This window comes from Pseudonaja textilis, chromosome 1, assembly GCF_049901715.1.
Source record: "Pseudonaja textilis isolate UNSWEBS1 chromosome 1, rPseTex1.2, whole genome shotgun sequence".
NCBI lineage: Eukaryota > Metazoa > Chordata > Lepidosauria > Squamata > Elapidae > Pseudonaja > Pseudonaja textilis.
The window spans coordinates 114140369-114159671 of NC_141990.1; the positions used below are offsets into that span (position 1 = coordinate 114140369).

The 19303-nt window shown below is 37.0% G+C and overlaps 1 protein-coding gene across 1 annotated transcript; it reads right to left on the bottom strand.

Annotated features, from left to right (window-relative positions):
* Window positions 1-4465: 4465 nt before the first annotated feature.
* Window positions 4466-16138, bottom strand: IRAK1BP1 (interleukin 1 receptor associated kinase 1 binding protein 1). Its single transcript, XM_026726508.2, has 4 exons — window positions 15721-16138; window positions 7825-7890; window positions 6597-6727; window positions 4466-5231 (listed from the first exon to the last, which is right to left on the bottom strand). Exons 1-4 carry the CDS (start codon window positions 15994-15996, stop codon window positions 4952-4954), a joined length of 753 nt encoding a protein of 250 aa, XP_026582293.1. The 5' UTR covers window positions 15997-16138; the 3' UTR covers window positions 4466-4951.
* Between the last annotated feature and the right edge of the window lie 3165 nt (window positions 16139-19303).

Here is a 19303-nt window from a genome sequence, read left to right on the forward strand (position 1 = left end):
TTTTGGACCATCACTGCAAAAAATCTGAAAAATTCGTTAAATCTGAATAATCGGTTCACATGACTTTATTTTTAAGTAAAACATTTGTCACTTAAAATGTGAAATATATAAAATAGAACAATATAAGGAAATTGTCTTGGAACATTTAGTTTTAAAATTGACACATTTAAAGCTATACTTGTTTTGTACAATATGTAAATCCCAAATATGTTTTATAATACTTTTAGGTTTTTTCAAGATTAATTTCCCTAGAAATCTTAATTATACTATAAAGTGCAGTCTCTCACCTGGATGAACAGTGCCCTTTCTTTTTGTATATATTGATTGAAACTTTTATTGTTATGTGAAACACTTATGTTGGTTTTGATGAATAATACTTGGAATCCTTTTATACAAACTAGAATGTAAGTGTAAGAATTACTGTCACTGCAATGTAGTAACAAACCTATTTTTAAATAAATAGAAAACTCGTTTTTCTAAGTTGTGTTGATTTCTATCATTAATGAAGTTCTTGCAGGAGGAATATAATGAAGATTTTGCAAAAACAATTGCACGGATAATGGAAGAATCATTTTTTTTTAAAAAAAAATCCATGCTGCAGATCTCATCTACTTTAATGGAATGGAGCAACATCCAGAGGATATAAAACAATAAAGATGGTAACACTGATAGTCAACTACTTTTCAATATCTGTCATGTGGGTAGTATACTTTTTAAGTGAGATTTGATCACTGTCATCATCTTGGTTTATTTACCCGCTCCCCATGGAGCCCTTGAATGGGAGATTCCCACCAAACAATGTGAGTGGAAATGCTGAGTATTAGGTTGAATAGAAAAATGAAATGAATTATTGTTACTCTGCTTTATCTCAATTCTGCTGAGCATTCTCTGGAGGGACAAATGTGGGTCCAATCTTGGTTATTTCTGATTTTTTTATATAAAAGGCTGTGTATTGGTAGACATATTGCTTTTCAAAGAAATGTTAATGCAATATTTCATTACTAAATAATCCAGCTGTAGGAAATTAGAAATGGAAAACTTCAAATGCATTTGTTCCTATAGGTTTGCAGAATTTTATTATGCTGGATTTAGTAACACAGGGAAAAAACAAATGGGAAATTCCACCCAAACAGAAAAGGAGGAAAAATTATATTGCCAAGAAAATAATGTATGATTACAGAGTGGCATACTCACATTGTTTTCTTGGCAACAATGTACGTTGTCTGCTATTATATTTGTATTTATTTTCTCCTGCAATTAGTTTGAAAGATTCAGGATTTCTCATAATTACAATTCAGTGTAACTTTTGTTTCCAGATTTTTTTCAGTTTTATTTTGTGTGATATTCTTCTATAGTATCGTTCTAGCATAATGGATAGATGATAAAGATTGATGTTAATAATCCAAGAGCCAATATACTTTCAAGAAATTATAACTTGGCTGCCAGGTGAGTTATGAAAGTATTATTGGCTGTGGAATATGGATCAAAATTTTCCTATTAAACTCCACATTAGCATAACTGCTAAAAATATTCCAATTCTTCATTAGGCTGTTTCAGGAGTTTTATGTTGAAACCTTTTTTGGGGGTGGGTGGGTGGGTTACTTCTCTAAAGCACAGCGGCTGAGCTTCCAAATTAACTTTTGGCTTGGTGCAAAGTATACCATAGCCATGTTCAGATATTTTTCTGAACTAGATGCACTGGAAATATGTTAAGGAGCACGTCATACCTGCAATATGTCCTGAGGTTCAGGATCTTCCATATGCACCTGTACATTCAGTATGTATGAAGATTGTTTTCCATTTTAGCAGAACTGGAAGTCATATCATACCTATGTGGGTACCTAAACGCTTTCATCTGAAAAATCTTAGAAATCCTACAGGAAATATTTCTACGAGTGGAAGAATCAAAATTGAACAAAATTAACCTACCCAAGATTACCTTTTTTCATTAAAATTGGTGGACATTAATTCAAAATGGAAAATGGATGTGAAAGAATTTGATTATTCAAGGTTTCCAACTGATTGCATTATCTTGCTCCTACCACAAGACAGTTCTTCCTCTTGAAATCAGTGGAAAAATATAAAATTTCCCAGTTTGAGCAGAATCTTCATCTGTGAGCCACAAATTATATATTCTGCGGTACGTCTTACTTGGAGAAGTAGTGGAGCAATGTTTCTTTCATCAGGCACTATAGGTTTACCCAAGTTGAGCCAAAATACTCAAAACATGGTTTGCTACATCAGACATAATGCTCTTGCTCAACATTATTTTTCAGACTAAGGCTATTCTAAAAAAATCCCTGTCATTTTTGCTACTTTAGTTGTTCCCAACTACAGATAAATTTATATCTAATGGCCTATTCTAGAACAAGATTTGAGTAGTTGGATTCCTTGGCCAAATGTGGGTGCTTCTGCTACCTGCAATAATCGTGAGAGGATGTATACAGTCAGGTTTGTATATATTATGACAATGATAGGTTTTGTGGCATTTGGCCTTTGTACATCACAACATTGAATTTGAAATGAAACAGTTAAGATGTGACAAAGTGAAGATTTTCAACTTTAATATTCAAGGGGCTTGACAGAAGTGTGACATTAAGAAGAATTACAGCCATTTGAATACACGACCCCCAATTTTGGTAGCTCATAAATGATAGGACAAATGGCTGACAGTTTCATGGCCAGGTGTGGCTTGTTCTCTTGTTAGTCCATGACAAATCAAGCGGATAAAGAACTGGAGTTGGTTATGAGTATTATATTTGCATTTGATGTATTCACTGGAACATTCACCGTAAGATCCAAAAGGTATCTATGCAAGTGAAAAAAACCATTATTGGGTTGAAAAAACAATCCCATTAGAGATAGCAAAAAAAAAAAAGGGGGGGGGGAGAAATGGCCAAAGCAATAGTTTAGAATGTTCTTAAAAAGAAGAAATTAACTGGTAGGTTCAGCAACACCAAAGGCTGGTAGACCACGGAAAACAAACCACAGAATTGGTGGTCAGATCATTGATAAAGAAAACCCCTTTCACAACAGCTAGCCAAATCAAGAACATTCTTGAGAAGGTAGGAGTGTTATTGTCATAGTCTACAGTTAAGAGACAGCTGCATGAATGTAAATACTAAGGCTTCACAATGAAACCACTGATAATGCTCAAGAACAGAAAGATTAGATTTTGCCAGAAAATATCTTTAAAAAGGCTACTCAATTCTGAAATAAGATTCTTTGGACTAATGACACCATAGCAAGATTAACTTGTACCAGAATGATGGAAAGAAAAAAATATGGAGAAGGAAAGGAACAGCTCATTATCTGAAGCCTAACTCATAAGTCAATTATGGTGGAGGCAGTGTTATGACATAGGTCTGGATGGCTGCCAGTGGAACTAGGTCATGGTGTTTATTGATGACCTGATTGCTGATAAAAGTAGCAGGATGAATTCTGGGCTATACTCATTTCAGTTTCAGCCAAATGCTACAAAACTGATAGGATGTGGCTTCATATTGAGGATAGATAACAACCCAAAACATATAGCAAAAGCACTTCAAGAGTTTCTCAAGGCAAAGAATTGAGACGTTCCTCATTGGACAAGTCAGTGACCTGATCATAACCCAATAAAGTATGCTATCCACTTACTGAAGACAAGACTGAAGGCAAAAAGAACCACAAACAAGCAATGGCTGAAGGCAGCTACAGTAAAGGCATGGCAAAGCATCTCAAAGAAGACTTAGCATATCATCGTGTCTATGGGTTCCAGACTTCAGGCATTCAATGACTGTAAATGACTTACATCCAATATACAGTCCTTTATATCCACTCTTAGGCTTAGATCCCTACTTGAAAGAACAGCCCACTGGGATCTAAATTGCATAGTCCTACGTCCTTCTGGGCAAATGTATAACTTTGTGAGCAGAATTGCTAAATTTATAGTTAAGGAAGATGAGCAAAGAACCTGTTAATTTTGAGCAGATTGGGGTATCCTGTAAATGCAATGTATTTATCTGAATGTTGATTCTTTACCACATACGTATTTTAATATGTATTTTCTTTTATCTGCTTTAGATCCTATATTTTTATATGGAATAAATCATCTATCATATTTAACAGTAAATAATCATTTCTGAAAGCCAAAATATTCCAGGGAATCCTCTCAAATTTTGCAAATAGAACGCGATTTTTTGGATTATGGTAAGAAGTTACTTAAGGAAACTACCATAATATATGCAAATTAATCCATAAGTTGTTTTTTAGTGAACCAACTGCAACGTCTATTATTTATTAATGTGTGTTCCTTTTTCTTCTCCCTATTCAGTGGTAAGCACAATTTGGTGGCCCAGTACAAAGTACTGCACTAATTTGTTTTGTTTATAAAGCATTGAGAAAAACAATCTCCTTAATACTGTCTTGAACAAAAGCCTAATTGTAAACCATTTTCAACTTAACAGTAAGAAAGCCACAATGAAGCTGTTGTACAAATATTTTATTTCAATAGATTGCTCTGGACCAAACCAAATATGTGTACTGCTGCATGAATAACAGAATAAATTTTTAGGTCTACTGGCTGCTGTATGTTTTTTAGATAAACCAGTTTGCGTAACCCACTGACAAGGGGAGGTGGACTGAAAGGCACACCTACCTGTTTGCCTTGCTGAGCAACAGAATGATTCAGTAATTGCTTCAAAATCATGCTCAATGAGCTTTTTCCTGAATTGTATGACTTGCTAATAATAATTGTAAGATAGACTTTCCCTTAATTTTAGATACATCTGAATAGCAATGACTTTTTAAAAACACTGGCAGGGATCCACATTTTTCATCCCATTCAATAGAAGGAGTTTCTACTTCAACTATAATTTTAAATTTAAGACTATGGAAAATCAAGTTGAGCTTCCTGAGTACATTCTTCCTCATAAAGGAAAAACAAAGTCTAATTAATGGTTTCAGAGGTTAATTAGTTCCCTTTTATCAGAGCAGCCTTCTTCCTCTTCTCTCCCTTTATTTCAAAAATAGCAAATACCCTTGAAGAAATGTGGATAGTGGCACTTTGGAGTTTCTGTTGAAAACTGAATAAACCTGAAGAATTGTCTGTATGATCTTCAAGATGACCTTCTGACTCCTTTACCTCCTCTTCCTTGATTAGCAGGGGTTTCCCTACGGAGTGTCCAAACAATTGACAAACTTCTTGAGCTTTTTGCTGAGCACTTCTAACAGCAGAAACGCATACCTGCCGCCTGAAAAGAAAGAGCGGCAAGACTTAGTTAATCGGTTCTTATTTTAATTGCAGTTTTATGCTTGTCAAACTCAGAATTTGATGACATTTCTTTTTAGGTAAAGTGAAGCCTCAGGATACATAATAACTCACTTCAGTATCACATAACTGCACATCTAGGTACATAATTACACATACTTCCACATAATTACAAGTTTTCCCTTAATAGTGTATGTTTAAAGATCTGTTCTTTTCTGAAAGAAAGCTGAAGTAATTTTTAAGAACTAAACTTGCCTTTTTTCTTATTTATTCCCTTTTCTTTGTAAACTATGATAGCATTCAGTTATTAGTCTTATATACAGCTTCACGGTGCTTTACAGCCCTCTCTAAGTGGTTTAGAGTCAGCCTATTGCCTCCAACAATTTGGGTCCTCATTTTACTGATCTCAGAAAGATGGAAGGCTGAGTCAACCTTGAGTCTGGTGGGATTCGAACTGCCAAATTACAGTCAGCTGGCAGTCAGCAGAAGTAGCATGCAGTAACTGCATTCTAACCATGTGCTTTCAAGACTCAGTGGTAATTGTATAGTTGAGGGCAAGTCTGCTTTACCACTGTTCCGTACACACAATCCTGGAAATATGAAGAGCAAATTAAAAATACTTCAAATATATACAACCCCATTTTAAAAAAATTATTGGTTTATTCTGATTGCTTCCCTAATTTAGGTGCGTGCTACAATACTAGAAAGCATTCTAGAGATTAGATTGGTGACTTGGGCCACTCACTTTTTTTCAGCCCAACCCACTTCACAAGTTTCTTCTTGTGGGGAAAATAGGAGACAACATTACCCAACTTCAGTAGTACAAAAAATAAAAATGGGTTATAATGAAAAGAATGACAATAGTAATAAAAATAACCTTATTTGTTTCAATATTGCTTTTTTAATATTATTCTCTTTCTTAAATTATGGAGGAAGGTTGGGGAGATGAAAAATGTGTCCAACTTGTCTGAATCTAATTCAGTATTTCATTCTGACATTCTACAGTATTTCCCAACCTCTCCTGCCTCCAAGACTTGATAGGAAAGAAATACACATTACAGTAGTAACCTCCCATAGTGACTCCAGTCTTTTTATTAGTAACATAGTAGTGATTGCATTCCTCTTGCAGCTATGTGGAAATGCTGGTAGGAACCAGATGATCAGTTTTAGGTCTGACAACCCTGGCCCTAGCTATTAAAGCTGAAATCTCTATATATGGCACTGTCAGTTCTCTTCAAGTTGAGCAAGAAAATAGTATTTTTACTTGTGTTGCTTGGAACACACATTCACAGTGAAATAAGCAAGCCAGAAATATACATCTTTTTGAGAAATGTATTGAGAAACTTACCGAAGGGTATCTACAGCCTCCATCGTGTGGTAAAAGTGTGGTGAGCTGATGATAACAGATTTATCTAGTTTCTCAACAAGGTGATTACACGTATCTTGCATTTTCCCAAAATCAGTAAATATAATGCAGACCTGTAAGTGAATATAAAAATATAAAAGCCTTTTTTCAATGGTTTAATTGCAAGATGACCAAAACAAAAGATCGCAGGATATATATGGATCTTTTCTAGCCTCTCACTTTTTTATTTACTTTCTCACACTGTTTACTATTATAAAGCTGGCTCAAAATCTGCAAAATAAACCAAGTATAGTGAATTAAAAATCAATTACTGGCTAGGGTATTATCTGAAAAGATACAACTGATGCAACTAGCTGGTATTCCAATGCAGTAAATCCAATCTTGGAGCATTGGAAAGCAATGTTTTATATATATATATATATATAAATATTAAAGGTTGGGCTTTAATTAATAGGGCTGCAAAGTGTAGTCAAGTAAACACATAGCTTATTTTTCTTTTAATTATATTAAACAAAATACTAAAAATGGATAAACTTATAAAATGATTTACAGTGCTGTGGGGCGACCCTGAACAAACATTAACTTTTAACACTAAAAGTTCAGGTCAGTGAGAACTATGCAAGCGGTTGAAAATTGTGAATATTAAAAATAGAGAAATACTTCAACAACTTAAGTGATGAAGAGAAAAATATTTTTCAATATGATTTATTTTTAAAATTATTATTTTTTGAACATCATTTAAGGTGTTGAAATACTTTTAAAATACCCTATTTTAAACCATTTGCTAGTATTTACTATTAGATTAGGGCCATGGTAATCTACAGAGAGAGATTTTCATTAGATAAGCCATAATTTAAATATGCACTTTCAAATATGAATCTATGCTACAGTTTAGCAACACATCTCTTCAATACTCACTTCATTTTACTATTTGAAAAAAACTACCCATTTTTAATATATCAAAATACTAGATATGTAGAAGAGACATTTGTCCTAAGATACCACAGCAATTAATGACATATTTCAGAATATTTCCATTAAGTTTCCCATTAAAATTCTAAATTAGCTTTAACATGATACAATGCTAAATGAAAAAGCAAATGAGTGAATTTAATAAAATTAACAATTCAAATCTAGAGACTTTTAAAAGTTTTATCAAATCAAAACAAACATATTTGAGACTAACGGTGCTTTTATTTAAGATACTTGCCTCAGCTTCCATCTTATACGCATTGTCTATTCTACTGAAGTTTTTTGTCACAGTCACATCATTTTCCTTGGGGAAGAAAAATGATAATTTTAAGTCCACTACTTAAAATCAATGTTCTTTTAGGCACACTAAAAAACAGAATAAGGCAATGTATTTCAAAACAGTAAAAGTGAGTTGGAGCTGGGCAGACTCACTAAAATTAACAAAGTTATATTAATAAGGATCAAGTCCAGACCCAAACTTAACACCCTTTCTTAAGCAATGTTTTAACCCATACTTTACCATGAAAACATTTAACCATTTATTTGAATCAAAAGTAAAAAAGTGCTTCAAAGTAGAAGGGTAAACCTTTTTGCAATTTTTTTAAAGCAGTTGTGCCCCTTCCTGGAATCATGTAAAAAATATTTTTGCCTTGAAATTCAAAGGGCTGAACAATCCTAATAAGCATGACCGAGTGAACAATTTCCAAAAATACTTAATAAATTATGCTTTGAAAGATTTGCAACATCAGGAATATCCTAAATTCTGTAAGCCAGCTTGAGTCGCCATGAGCGAATGGGCAGCAAATATAAATTTAATAAATAAATTACCTGGTACCTGTTATGCATAGGACAGTAATTAAGTGTGTTACTCATAGCATAACAAACTATTCAAAAGAAACAAAATTATTCTCAAAGATTTTTTTGAACTATATTAAGAACTGTGATTGATGTAAACTAAAATAAAAATACTAGCATAAAAATGCTAGCATCAATTGGCTGACTTTAGGATATCACCTTATCAGCCCTAGAACGAAGGCAATGAAAAAGCGCCTCTGAAAATGAAAGCGCCCTAAAAATTGCATGAATTTGATGATGAGGTGACCAAGAGTTCTGATTTACTTGAAGGCCACATATATTTTCTATTTTATTTGTGTGCTTTTTCCTTCAAAATTGTTTCCACAAACAGTGTTATATCTTATTTCTAGGTTAGATGTAATAGTTATCATAACTATTACTAATCCAGAGGAACTCAGTAAGTTTCATAGCTGAGTGAGGTCTGAAACAGGTTGGAATTACATCCATATGAACTCAGGAAAAATTATGACTTTTAGATCAGTATATAACTCTGTTGCTAGTTGCCCAATGACACTCCTTCATGATGGCTAAGTAATATATATGATTATAGGAAATAACCCCTCCTTTGGGACGGTGGATTGGGAAAGCATGACACAATGGTGGAGTGGAAAGTCTTTAGTTAGGAAGGTATGAACCACAGCTCTGTATCTGATCTGGCAGGATAAATAAGAAAGGTATATTACCACTGATAGATGGCTTTCAAGCAACAGCACCCTAATGATAAAGGTACTGGACGACTAAATGTCTATGGGGATTCTTAGTCATCCAAGTCATGGTTTCCCCAAAGTGCTTTGTCAATTGGACTTTCTGGTTTTTTCTTTGAAGATGTTTCTCTTCTCATCCAAGAAGCTTCTTCAGCTCTGAAGAACAGCTGAAGAAGCTTCTTGGATGAGAAGAGAAACTTCTTCAAAGAAAAACCAAAAAGTCCAGTTTTCTCTTGAAAAAGCACCTTTGGTATTGAAATGACTAGCAAGCAAGAAGATTCACTTTCTAGTCCAACACCAGCTCCCTGGTGATTCTGAGCCAATGAACCTCCCTAAACTCAAACTACTTCACAGCCTTGCTTGCTGCAGTTAAAAATTGTATGCTACATCCACTGCCATGGGCTCTGTTAGTGTTTGGGGACAAACCCCCAAAGCAGAGTGCACAGCAGCAGTCAAGCCAGGCAGCCAAATGAGAGAGAGGCTGGGCCCAAGAGTATACACACACTGGAGACAAAAACACTGTTTGTAGTTTTTAAAATAGTTATTTAATTCACACAGAGATTAAGAAGTGTCATTCAGTCCATATGTCAGTATCCAATATATCCATCCAGTAACCTAGTCCATTAACTAGTAAATACAATGTCTTTATCTGCTTGTAAATCTTCTCCTCCCGATACCTTTCTCTCAAAGACAACGCTGAGTATGCACAGCTCACCAAGTAAACAGTCCTTTTGTTCAGTAGAAACGGTATCTGGCACAGTAGCCAACAAGCAGACGTCTCATACAGGAGTAAAACAGCAGACCAGCGACCAGTAACACCAGGAACCAGACCAGGAATCAGCAACCAGGAAGTGTTACGTCTCTCTCACTGCCTTATTACTGCTGCTTGCAACCGCACCCTTAATTATCAAATTACATTGCAGTTTTTGTGCTTTAAGCTGCAAACACTTAAACCTAGGTTTATATATTCATTCACCCAAACCAGTTGGTGTATCCATATACCCAACATTCTCCCCTTTTGGGTGATATAAATATATAATACCCTTACATTCTAAACCCATATTTTTCACAACTCTCTAGGTGCTTAATGGCACCTTGGGCTTTAGTAAAATTATCAGCTATATTGTCCTCTGACATGCAGTACTCCAGCTGTATCATTTTACTCTTTACAGATTGTCTAACGTTTAGATACCTTAAATCTGTATGCTTGCTCCTAGTTTTTACTGCAATGTTTGTGGCCATTTGAATTGCTGCCTGATTATCTTCATGTACAATTATTGGATAATTTACAGTTATACCCATATCATTCAACATTTGTTTATACATAATTAACTCAGTACATAATAGTGATAAACAGGAGAATTCTGCCTCCATAGTAGACAAACTTATATGCTGTTGTCTTATTGACTTCCAACCTATTAATGTATTACCCAGCATTATGGCTGTTCCTGAAGTCGACTTTCTTGTGTCTCTTTCTGATGCAAAACTAGCACCTGCATAAGCACTCAATATGAGATCACCTTTTGGTTCTAAATACAGTGCATGGTGTAATGTTCCTTTAAGATATCTTAAGATTCTCTTCAATGCATTCCAATGACATTGAAGCGGATCATTATTATGTCGTGCCAGCTGATTAATACTATAAGCAATATCTGGCCTTGACCAATTGCTAATGTATGATAAGCTACCAATCAAAGATTGATATATTGCCTTATCAAACTTGGGACTTTGAGTATCCATTTTGCAAATATCCTGACTCATTGGAGTCTTTGCAGGCTTACAAAGTTCCATCTTATAATCTATTAGCAATTTAGATATCTTATCTTCCTGAGATATCTTATAACCTTTCTGTGTTTTCAGTATATTCAGACCTAGATATTTCTTTATCTCCCCTAATTGCTTGATTTTTATTTTCTTTTCTAATGATGCTATAATTTTATTTGCTTCATCATTAGTCTCAGTAATCAAGGCAATATCATCAGTGAACAATAATAATAATGATATTTTCCCATTTGTCTCCCTTTTAAACAGACATGGGTCGGCTAAACCAGCTTTAAACCCTATATTGTTCAGTTCTTTTACAATATACTGGTTCCATTCATAGCCAGATTGTTTAAGACCATAGAGGCTCTTTTTTAACAACCAACAATCATTATTATTTTCACCTTTGAATCCAATAGGCTTTTTCATATATACAGTATGTCTTAGTGGAGCGTGCAAGTAAGCAGTTTCCACATCTAAATGGTTAACTATATATTTCTTGCTTGCTGCCCACACTAAAGCTGCCCTTAATGTTGCTGCTTTAAGACTAGGTGCAAATACTTCATCATAGTCATTTGCACTTTGTCTAAAACCTTGGGCTACTAATCTTGCCTTATGGATTATTTTTCCATCCTTATCAGTTTTTATCTTAAAAATCCATTTGCAGCCAATGGGTTTTATATTTACAGGTAATCTCATATTTTCATATACTTTCATATCCTTCAAGGATTTCAATTCCTTATTCATTGCTGCATACCAACTTTCCTGATCTTTAGAAGGATACTTTTTTATCTCATCCACAGTAGATGGAACTCTATTTTCCTGGCACACTGTGTTAGCCTGGTATCTATCAGGCGGTCTAGATATACGTGTAGTTCTTCTGGGAATTACAGGGCTTGTATGAGGACTTTTTTGAGTTACTACTTGTTCCTGTTCCTCATCTTGATCAGCTATTGGTTCTATTTCTTCTTCTATGGGCACTATCTCTTCCTGTACTTCTCTTTTTACTTTATTCTTAAAGTTACAGGGATACTTAATGGGATTTCTGTAGGATTCAATAATTACCTCTTTATTGTTATCCTGTTCTAACTTATCCCATCCTACGTGCTCTAGAAATTGGGCATTGGCACTACTTAACACCTTAGATGTGCCTTTCTCCCAAAATCTATATGCCCTATGGTTAGCTTGGTAACCAACGAAGAAAAATTGTTTAGCTCTGTGTTGCCCTTTATGCCTGAGTTGTGTAGGGATATGCACCCATGCTGGTGCACCAAATGTGTGCAGGTAACTCAGATCAGGCTTCCTGCCATGCCACATGGTGAATGGTATTTCACCAGTAGTTGAGTTAACAACGTTGTTCAATATGTTATTAGCACACATTGCAGCCTCCCCCCACACAAAATCAGGTAATCCAGAATCAGTTAACATTGATCTAACCATTGCCTGTAGTGTTTGGCCTCTTCTTTCTATAAATGCGTTGTGTTGTGGTCTGTATGGTGCAGATTTCTTGTGCTCTATTCCAGCTGCCTTTAATCTATTCTGGAATTTGCTGTTAACAAATTCCGTACCATTATCTGTCACCAAGGTTATCAGTTGCCGTTTAGTCTTTCTTTCTGCAAACTTTAACCAGTTGAAGAAATGTTGATATGTTTCAGTTTTGCTTTTCATTAGGTAGCAAAAACCCATATCTAGAGTAATGGTCCATAATGCTCAGTATATATCGAGCACCCCCCATACTGGGTTTCTTTGGACCTATAATGTCTGCAAATACTACTTCTAAAGGTTCTTTAGTTTTGAAACCATTTAGCCTATTTGCAGGCAATATTTTACTCTTATCTTCACAGCAGACATTACAACGCAAATATTTCTCACAAGGTTTTAACCTTATTCCTTCAGATAACTCTACTGTACGTTTTAGCATTTTAAAATTTACATGCCCCAAACGCCTATGCAATAAATGGATACATTCATTATGAGGCTTGATATTGTTAAATACAGTCTGTGCCTCCCCTTTCTTACTATCATGTAAGACATACAATGTTCCATTTAAAGCTGCAGTTACCTTTTTGTTATCTTTTTCAATTATGCAATTATTATTCTTAAATGTAATTACATAACCTAGTTTATCTAATACTCTTACAGAAAGTAAGTTCATCTTTAACTGTGGTACATACAACATTTTTATATTCTGGTTTAAACATGGACAATATGCAATACCTTCACCCTTGGCCTTGAGGTGCCAGCCATTCGCGAGTGATATATGCTGAGAGCTTGTAGACATTTTTATAAATTTTGTCTTATCTCTCGTGATGCAGTGGGATGCTCCACTGTCCACCACCCATAAATCACTCTTCACATCACAGTTGCTGAACGTGGCTAGTTCAAAGGATTTCTTTGGCATTTTTACATTCTGGCTTTTTCTTTTTCTGCAGAATCTTGCCAAATGTCCTCTGCCTCCACAATTAAAACACTTTTTAATTGTGGAGGCAGAGGACAATTAAAACACTTTTTAATTGTGTATGCCGTCGAAGATAAATTCTCTTCCTCCGGGTGCTTTACTTTACATAGCTGGTTTCTTTCAAGCTTTGAAGATAATTTCTCTTCTTTCTTAGGTTTATCTTCCCTCAGCTGGTCACGTTCATACCTTCTTCTGGCTTCTTCTAATAGCCTGCCGGTAATCTCAGTTACTGATAAACTGTCTTTTGGCAATACTTCTAAAGCAGTCACAAAATCATCATAGCTTCGATTCAAAGAAGACAGTATGATGTATACTTGTTGCAACTCATTAAATATAAGCTCTTTTTCTTGTAGTTCTTGAAAAATGCTTTTCATACAGTTTAAATGAGTTAACATGTCTCCATTTTTCTCAAGATGTGTTCTAAACAGCTTCCGTGTAAGATTGATATGAGCTCCTACACTGTCTCGAACATAAATCTTCTTGAGATTCTCCCAGCAGTTAGCAGCATTTTGCTCTCCATGGATATGAATGAGTTGCTGGTCTGAGAGAGTGAGTCCTATGATGCACAAAGCCTGCTCATTCTTTCGTTCATAGTCTTGTATCTTTTTGGCATCCTCTTCATCATTAGGATCTAAATTAGATACATCTGGTGGGTTTGTTATTATGTCCCACAAACCTTCTCTTCGTAGAAGTAAACTACATTTCATTGACCATGAAACATAGTTTGTTCCATCTAATCTGGATATCATGGACAGACTTGGCAAATTTACTTGTGCCATTGCTCTTCAGATAAATAACTATTCAACAAACAGTTTGTATTTACAGTAATGTGCAACTCACCCCACCTCTAACTGCTATAACCTGGTTAGTTAGACTGTGCTCACTGGGCCCATAACCAATGTTAGTGTTTGGGGACAAACCCCCAAAGCAGAGTGCACAGCAGCAGTCAAGCCAGGCAGCCAAATGAGAGAGAGGCTGGGCCCAAGAGTATACACACACTGGAGACAAAAACACTGTTTGTAGTTTTTAAAATAGTTATTTAATTCACACAGAGATTAAGAAGTGTCATTCAGTCCATATGTCAGTATCCAATATATCCATCCAGTAACCTAGTCCATTAACTAGTAAATACAATGTCTTTATCTGCTTGTAAATCTTCTCCTCCCGATACCTTTCTCTCAAAGACAACGCTGAGTATGCACAGCTCACCAAGTAAACAGTCCTTTTGTTCAGTAGAAACGATATCTGGCACAGTAGCCAACAAGCAGACGTCTCATACAGGAGTAAAACAGCAGGCAGCAGAGATCAGAGAGACCAGCAGACCAGCGACCAGTAACACCAGGAACCAGACCAGGAATCAGCAACCAGGAAGTGTTACATCTCTCTCACTGCCTTATTACTGCTGCTTGCAACCGCACCCTTAATTATCAAATTACATTGCAGTTTTTGTGCTTAAAGCTGCAAACACTTAAACCTAGGTTTATATATTCATTCACCCAAACCAGGCTCCTGACTGACAAGTGAGATTAAAATCAAAATAAGTTGAGATCAACTACTAGCAGCTGCAGCTACACGGCATTATAAAAACAATTTACGACCGCCTACCTCTGGAATGGATCGGGGACTGTCCAGATCAGAGGTCTCCAACCTTGACAACTTTAAGACTTGAAGTCCACAAGTCTTAAAGTTGCCAAGGTTGGAGACCCCTGATCCAGATGATCCCTTTATCCAAGTATTTCTATGCGTACAGCACACAGCCACCCATGAGCAGAAAGCGTATTTTATCCGAATTCAGCCAGTAGGCAGAACGGCTAGGCGTTCCCCCACGCTAGATGTCTATGGAGATTCTCAGTCATCCAGGTGATGTTTGTCCCCAAAGTGTTTTTTTTTTTTTCCAAGAGGCAGCTGGACTTTGTTTTTCTTTGAAGACACTTTGCTTCTCATCCAAGAAGCTTCTTCAGCTCTTCAGATGAGAAGTGAAACTTCTCTCTTCTTGGATGAGAAGCGAAACATCTTCAAAGAAAAAACAGAAAAGTCCAGTTGCCCCTTGAAAAAAAAAACTACCTTTGGGTTTTCCATGCTAAGCTAGACTAAAACCAGGTGGGCATGAAGCACAGGGGATGGTTTTTGGTGGACGGCGGCACCAAAATTCTCCGAAAGCTACTTAACCGGTCTCCCTAGCTAAGACGCGGCTCCTCTACTGGGAACGGTGGGATTAAATCAGGGGTCCCCAAACTTGGCAACTTTAAGACTTGTGGATTTAAGACCCAACGAATTGAGCACGCTGACAAACGGCGGGAGACCTACTGCGGCTGCGCACGCGCGGGGGGAGGGGGGCCTTTTTATTCTCACCCACCGAGATGCCGCCGCGCTGACGAACTGTCTGGGTGACGTAATCAAGTCTGCGAGTGACGCTGCCGCGCGCTGCGCCAGCTTCTCCTTTCCTGCTTCTCAAATAAACCGTGACTTTGGCCCGATCTGGTCCGGCGCTGAGTTCCGCGCTGCCGTTCACGTGAACTTCCCTCCCAAACGGCCCTCCTTCGGCGGCTCTGGGCGGCTCATCGTCTTTGGGCGAGGACACCAACTCAGCGAACACCCGCGCCGGAGAGAGCGGCGTTGGCGGCAACGGCATTTGGCTGGGAAAGGAAAGGAAAGGGGCCCTTTGGAGATCCTAGCAACGGAGGCGACGCCGCGAGCCCTCGCGCCCAAGGCGTGATGGTCCTTGTAGTTCTGACGAGGAAAATCGCGTGGAGGCCGCAGCGCCGCCCCGAACTGAAGAGGGGCGGGATCTGCAGCGTCTTCTATCATTCGCATAGTGTTAAGTTGGATGCTGTCTCGCTCTTGTGGCGGCGGGATGACCCTAGCTAGCAGTTTCTAAATCGTGATTTATGACCTAGCAGAATAGAATAGAACGGAATGGAATAGAACAGAACAAAGAATAGAATAGAATAGAATAGAATAGAATAGAATAGAATAGAATAGAATAGAATACTTTATTGGCCAAGTGTGATTGGACACACAAGGAATTTGTCTTGGTGTAAATACTCTCAGTGTACATAAACGGAATTCCTAGTGATGTCGTCAGAAAAACGGAGTTTATTCGACAAAACATTGAGAATAACGATTTGTTCAATAAAACAGTTTATTCAATAAACCCATCAGGTATAGGATGAGGATTGCAACCAGAAATGGCCATAAAAACTATGCTCTGTGTTATGTTGATGTTCATTGTAATACAGGTAGCCTATGATTTATGAATGTAATTGACTCCAGAATTACAGTTGATCATGGTGTTCACTCAGTGGGTTACGGGACCCCACCTGATATTTATGAACCTAAAAATAATAATTTACAAGCATGAATAAACTGAAATTGCTTGGACTTCATTCATTTATTCATTCATTTCGTATATCTGCCCACCTACAAACCAGTTGTTGGTATGCATCATGTTTATGCATCGCTAATTAACATTTGGGAGATAGAGCTATGTTCCTGCATCTGAACTGCAAAATAATAATAAATGTGTAAACATGAAAAGCATTCAAGTCTTCTGAAACAGAATGGAACTTTGAAGTCAGTCTAAGGGTTTGTGTCTATTTCTGTGTTTGTGCTGCAGTCTTATTAGGCTGTTAGGGCATTAAAAGCTAAACTAAATGAGCCACTAGGGTGAATCTCCATGCAACCGCTGTCTTGGCTGCTTCTGGAGTGACAGAATTATAAAGCTGGGAGAGGCTGTGGAATCCAACTCCTTCTTAGTGCAATGAGATGTGCTGTGTCTGAACACCTCTAGTGAAAAGGAAACCTTAACCTCTGGGGAATTGATTGCACTATGAACTGCTCTTGACACCACATACCAAGAGACTACAGTATATCATTATACAGAATTTGAAGGTGTAAAGGGCTTCAAATGTTAAAATATTCTGCTATTATACAGGTATTTACTGAAAGGGATTAAAAAAGACTACTTAGAAATAATGTTTACATCTATTACAAAAGATTGTCAGACTGTGTAGCATAGCAGACCTAAGGAAAGTTTGCATTCAATGCCGAAGTTAAATTGTGTTCAGTTGGTCTATGTACCAAGATGCTCAGCCTTTATTTTCTCAATCTTCTGAGCTACTCTGAAGATCACCTGGAACAGGAAGATGTGACATTGAATGAATGGATGGGGATTGTACAAGCTAGCCATAGAAAGAAGTACTGAGCTATTCCTTCTTGGATTATGCAGTTAGCCAGTATTTGCCTTCTGCACATCTTTTAATTTAAAATCAGTCCAAAACCAGTTCACATCCAAGAATTGGGAAATATTGTTTCCATATATTAAGAAATCATACCCCTCAATAGGTGAGAATTGAGCTGACACATTAAGGATCTGAATTGGAAAATTGCAGTGGATCAACATTGGCACAGAAAGCATTTTATAGGACTTTCAGCCATCATCACAACCACAGAGCTGTTTCGGTACATTGGCAGAGCGGTACATTTTGGTGGACATGTATATGACTTAGTGAATAAGGAGCCCGAAAGTCCAGAATTGGAGACACTAGATTTTATTGCATTTATTCATTAAACCCATTTGCATACAACTGCAATCAAAAGCAACTCTTGGCAACTCACATTTTGTACTACTGTCCAGCAGGACTATAGATGTGGTTTGCACAGCAAATGTTTTTTTTAAAAGGTCAAGATACCCTCAAATCATGCTTGACATTTGTTTAACACATTCTTTTCTTGGCAGTGTTAGAGATGCTTTTCAATTGTCTTCTCCCAGATTGCTTTCCTCCCTTCCCATTCTAGCCAACACCTTTGATTCCCCAGGCAGTTCCCCATCCAAATCTCCCAGTTTTGCCAAAGTCAGCTAGTGACCTTTGCCCATTTAGCATGTTAAAAACCTACAATAATCAGAGCTGGACAGTATCCACAATTACCACAGGAAATACTGTATACTGTTAAATTCATTCTTGGAGAAAATGTTTAGTGCCCTCATTCATGTTTATTTGAAAATAATACAGAGGGCATTTGTATCCATATTTATTCACAAGGAAAACTGAGTGCTTAGCCCTAGGAAACCTGGCATAAGAATACTGGCACAGAATTGGCTCTTTCTACTGCAATGCCTGTTACTATGGTACTGAGGCTTTGTGTCATCACAGCAGAAGCTTGTTAGGCTCTTGTATAATAGTGAGTGTCCAGCAATGCCACTGATGCTTAATTGAGCTTCCTGAGTGGATCTCAAATCAACTATGTACTGTATTCTGATTTTTCTGTGATTTTCAAAGACATCAGTCTTGAAATACAGTGCATTTTACTGAATGGGAGTGTGGGAGCTTCCATCAACTTTCAGGAAAATGCATTGTGTTTTTCTAGTCTACTAGAGCCCCAAAACCCCTGGCTAGCTTAAGCTTACAAAAAGTGCAAGTAACACCACTTGGATGTCTCAAAATGAGAATCAGATCTAGCATTTCAGCACAACAAACCAATGAATCTGTGACTGCAAATGGCAACAGTACAGCTGATAGCAGTGTTCCAATATTTGAGGGGCTGCCATAGAGAGGAGTGAGTCAAGTTATTTTCTAAAGCACCTGAAGGCCAGACAAGGAATAATGGATGGAAACAGATCAAGGAGAGATACATCCTAGAAATAAGAAGAAATTTTCCAACAGTGAGAACAATCAAACAGTGGAACAGCTTGCCTTCAGAAGTTGTGGGAACTTCATCACTGGGAGATTTCCAGAAGTGACTGGACTGCCATCCGTCAGAAAAGGTGTAGGGTCTCCTGCTTCGGTGGTGCGGGTTGGACTAGAAGACCTACAAGGTCCCTTCCAACTCTGTTAATCTGTTAATGATTCCCACACATAAATTGTAATCTCTTAGAGAAGAAGGCAAGCCCACCCCAAATATCTGATCCTACCCACTTGTTTGGTATCTTTTGACTTTCC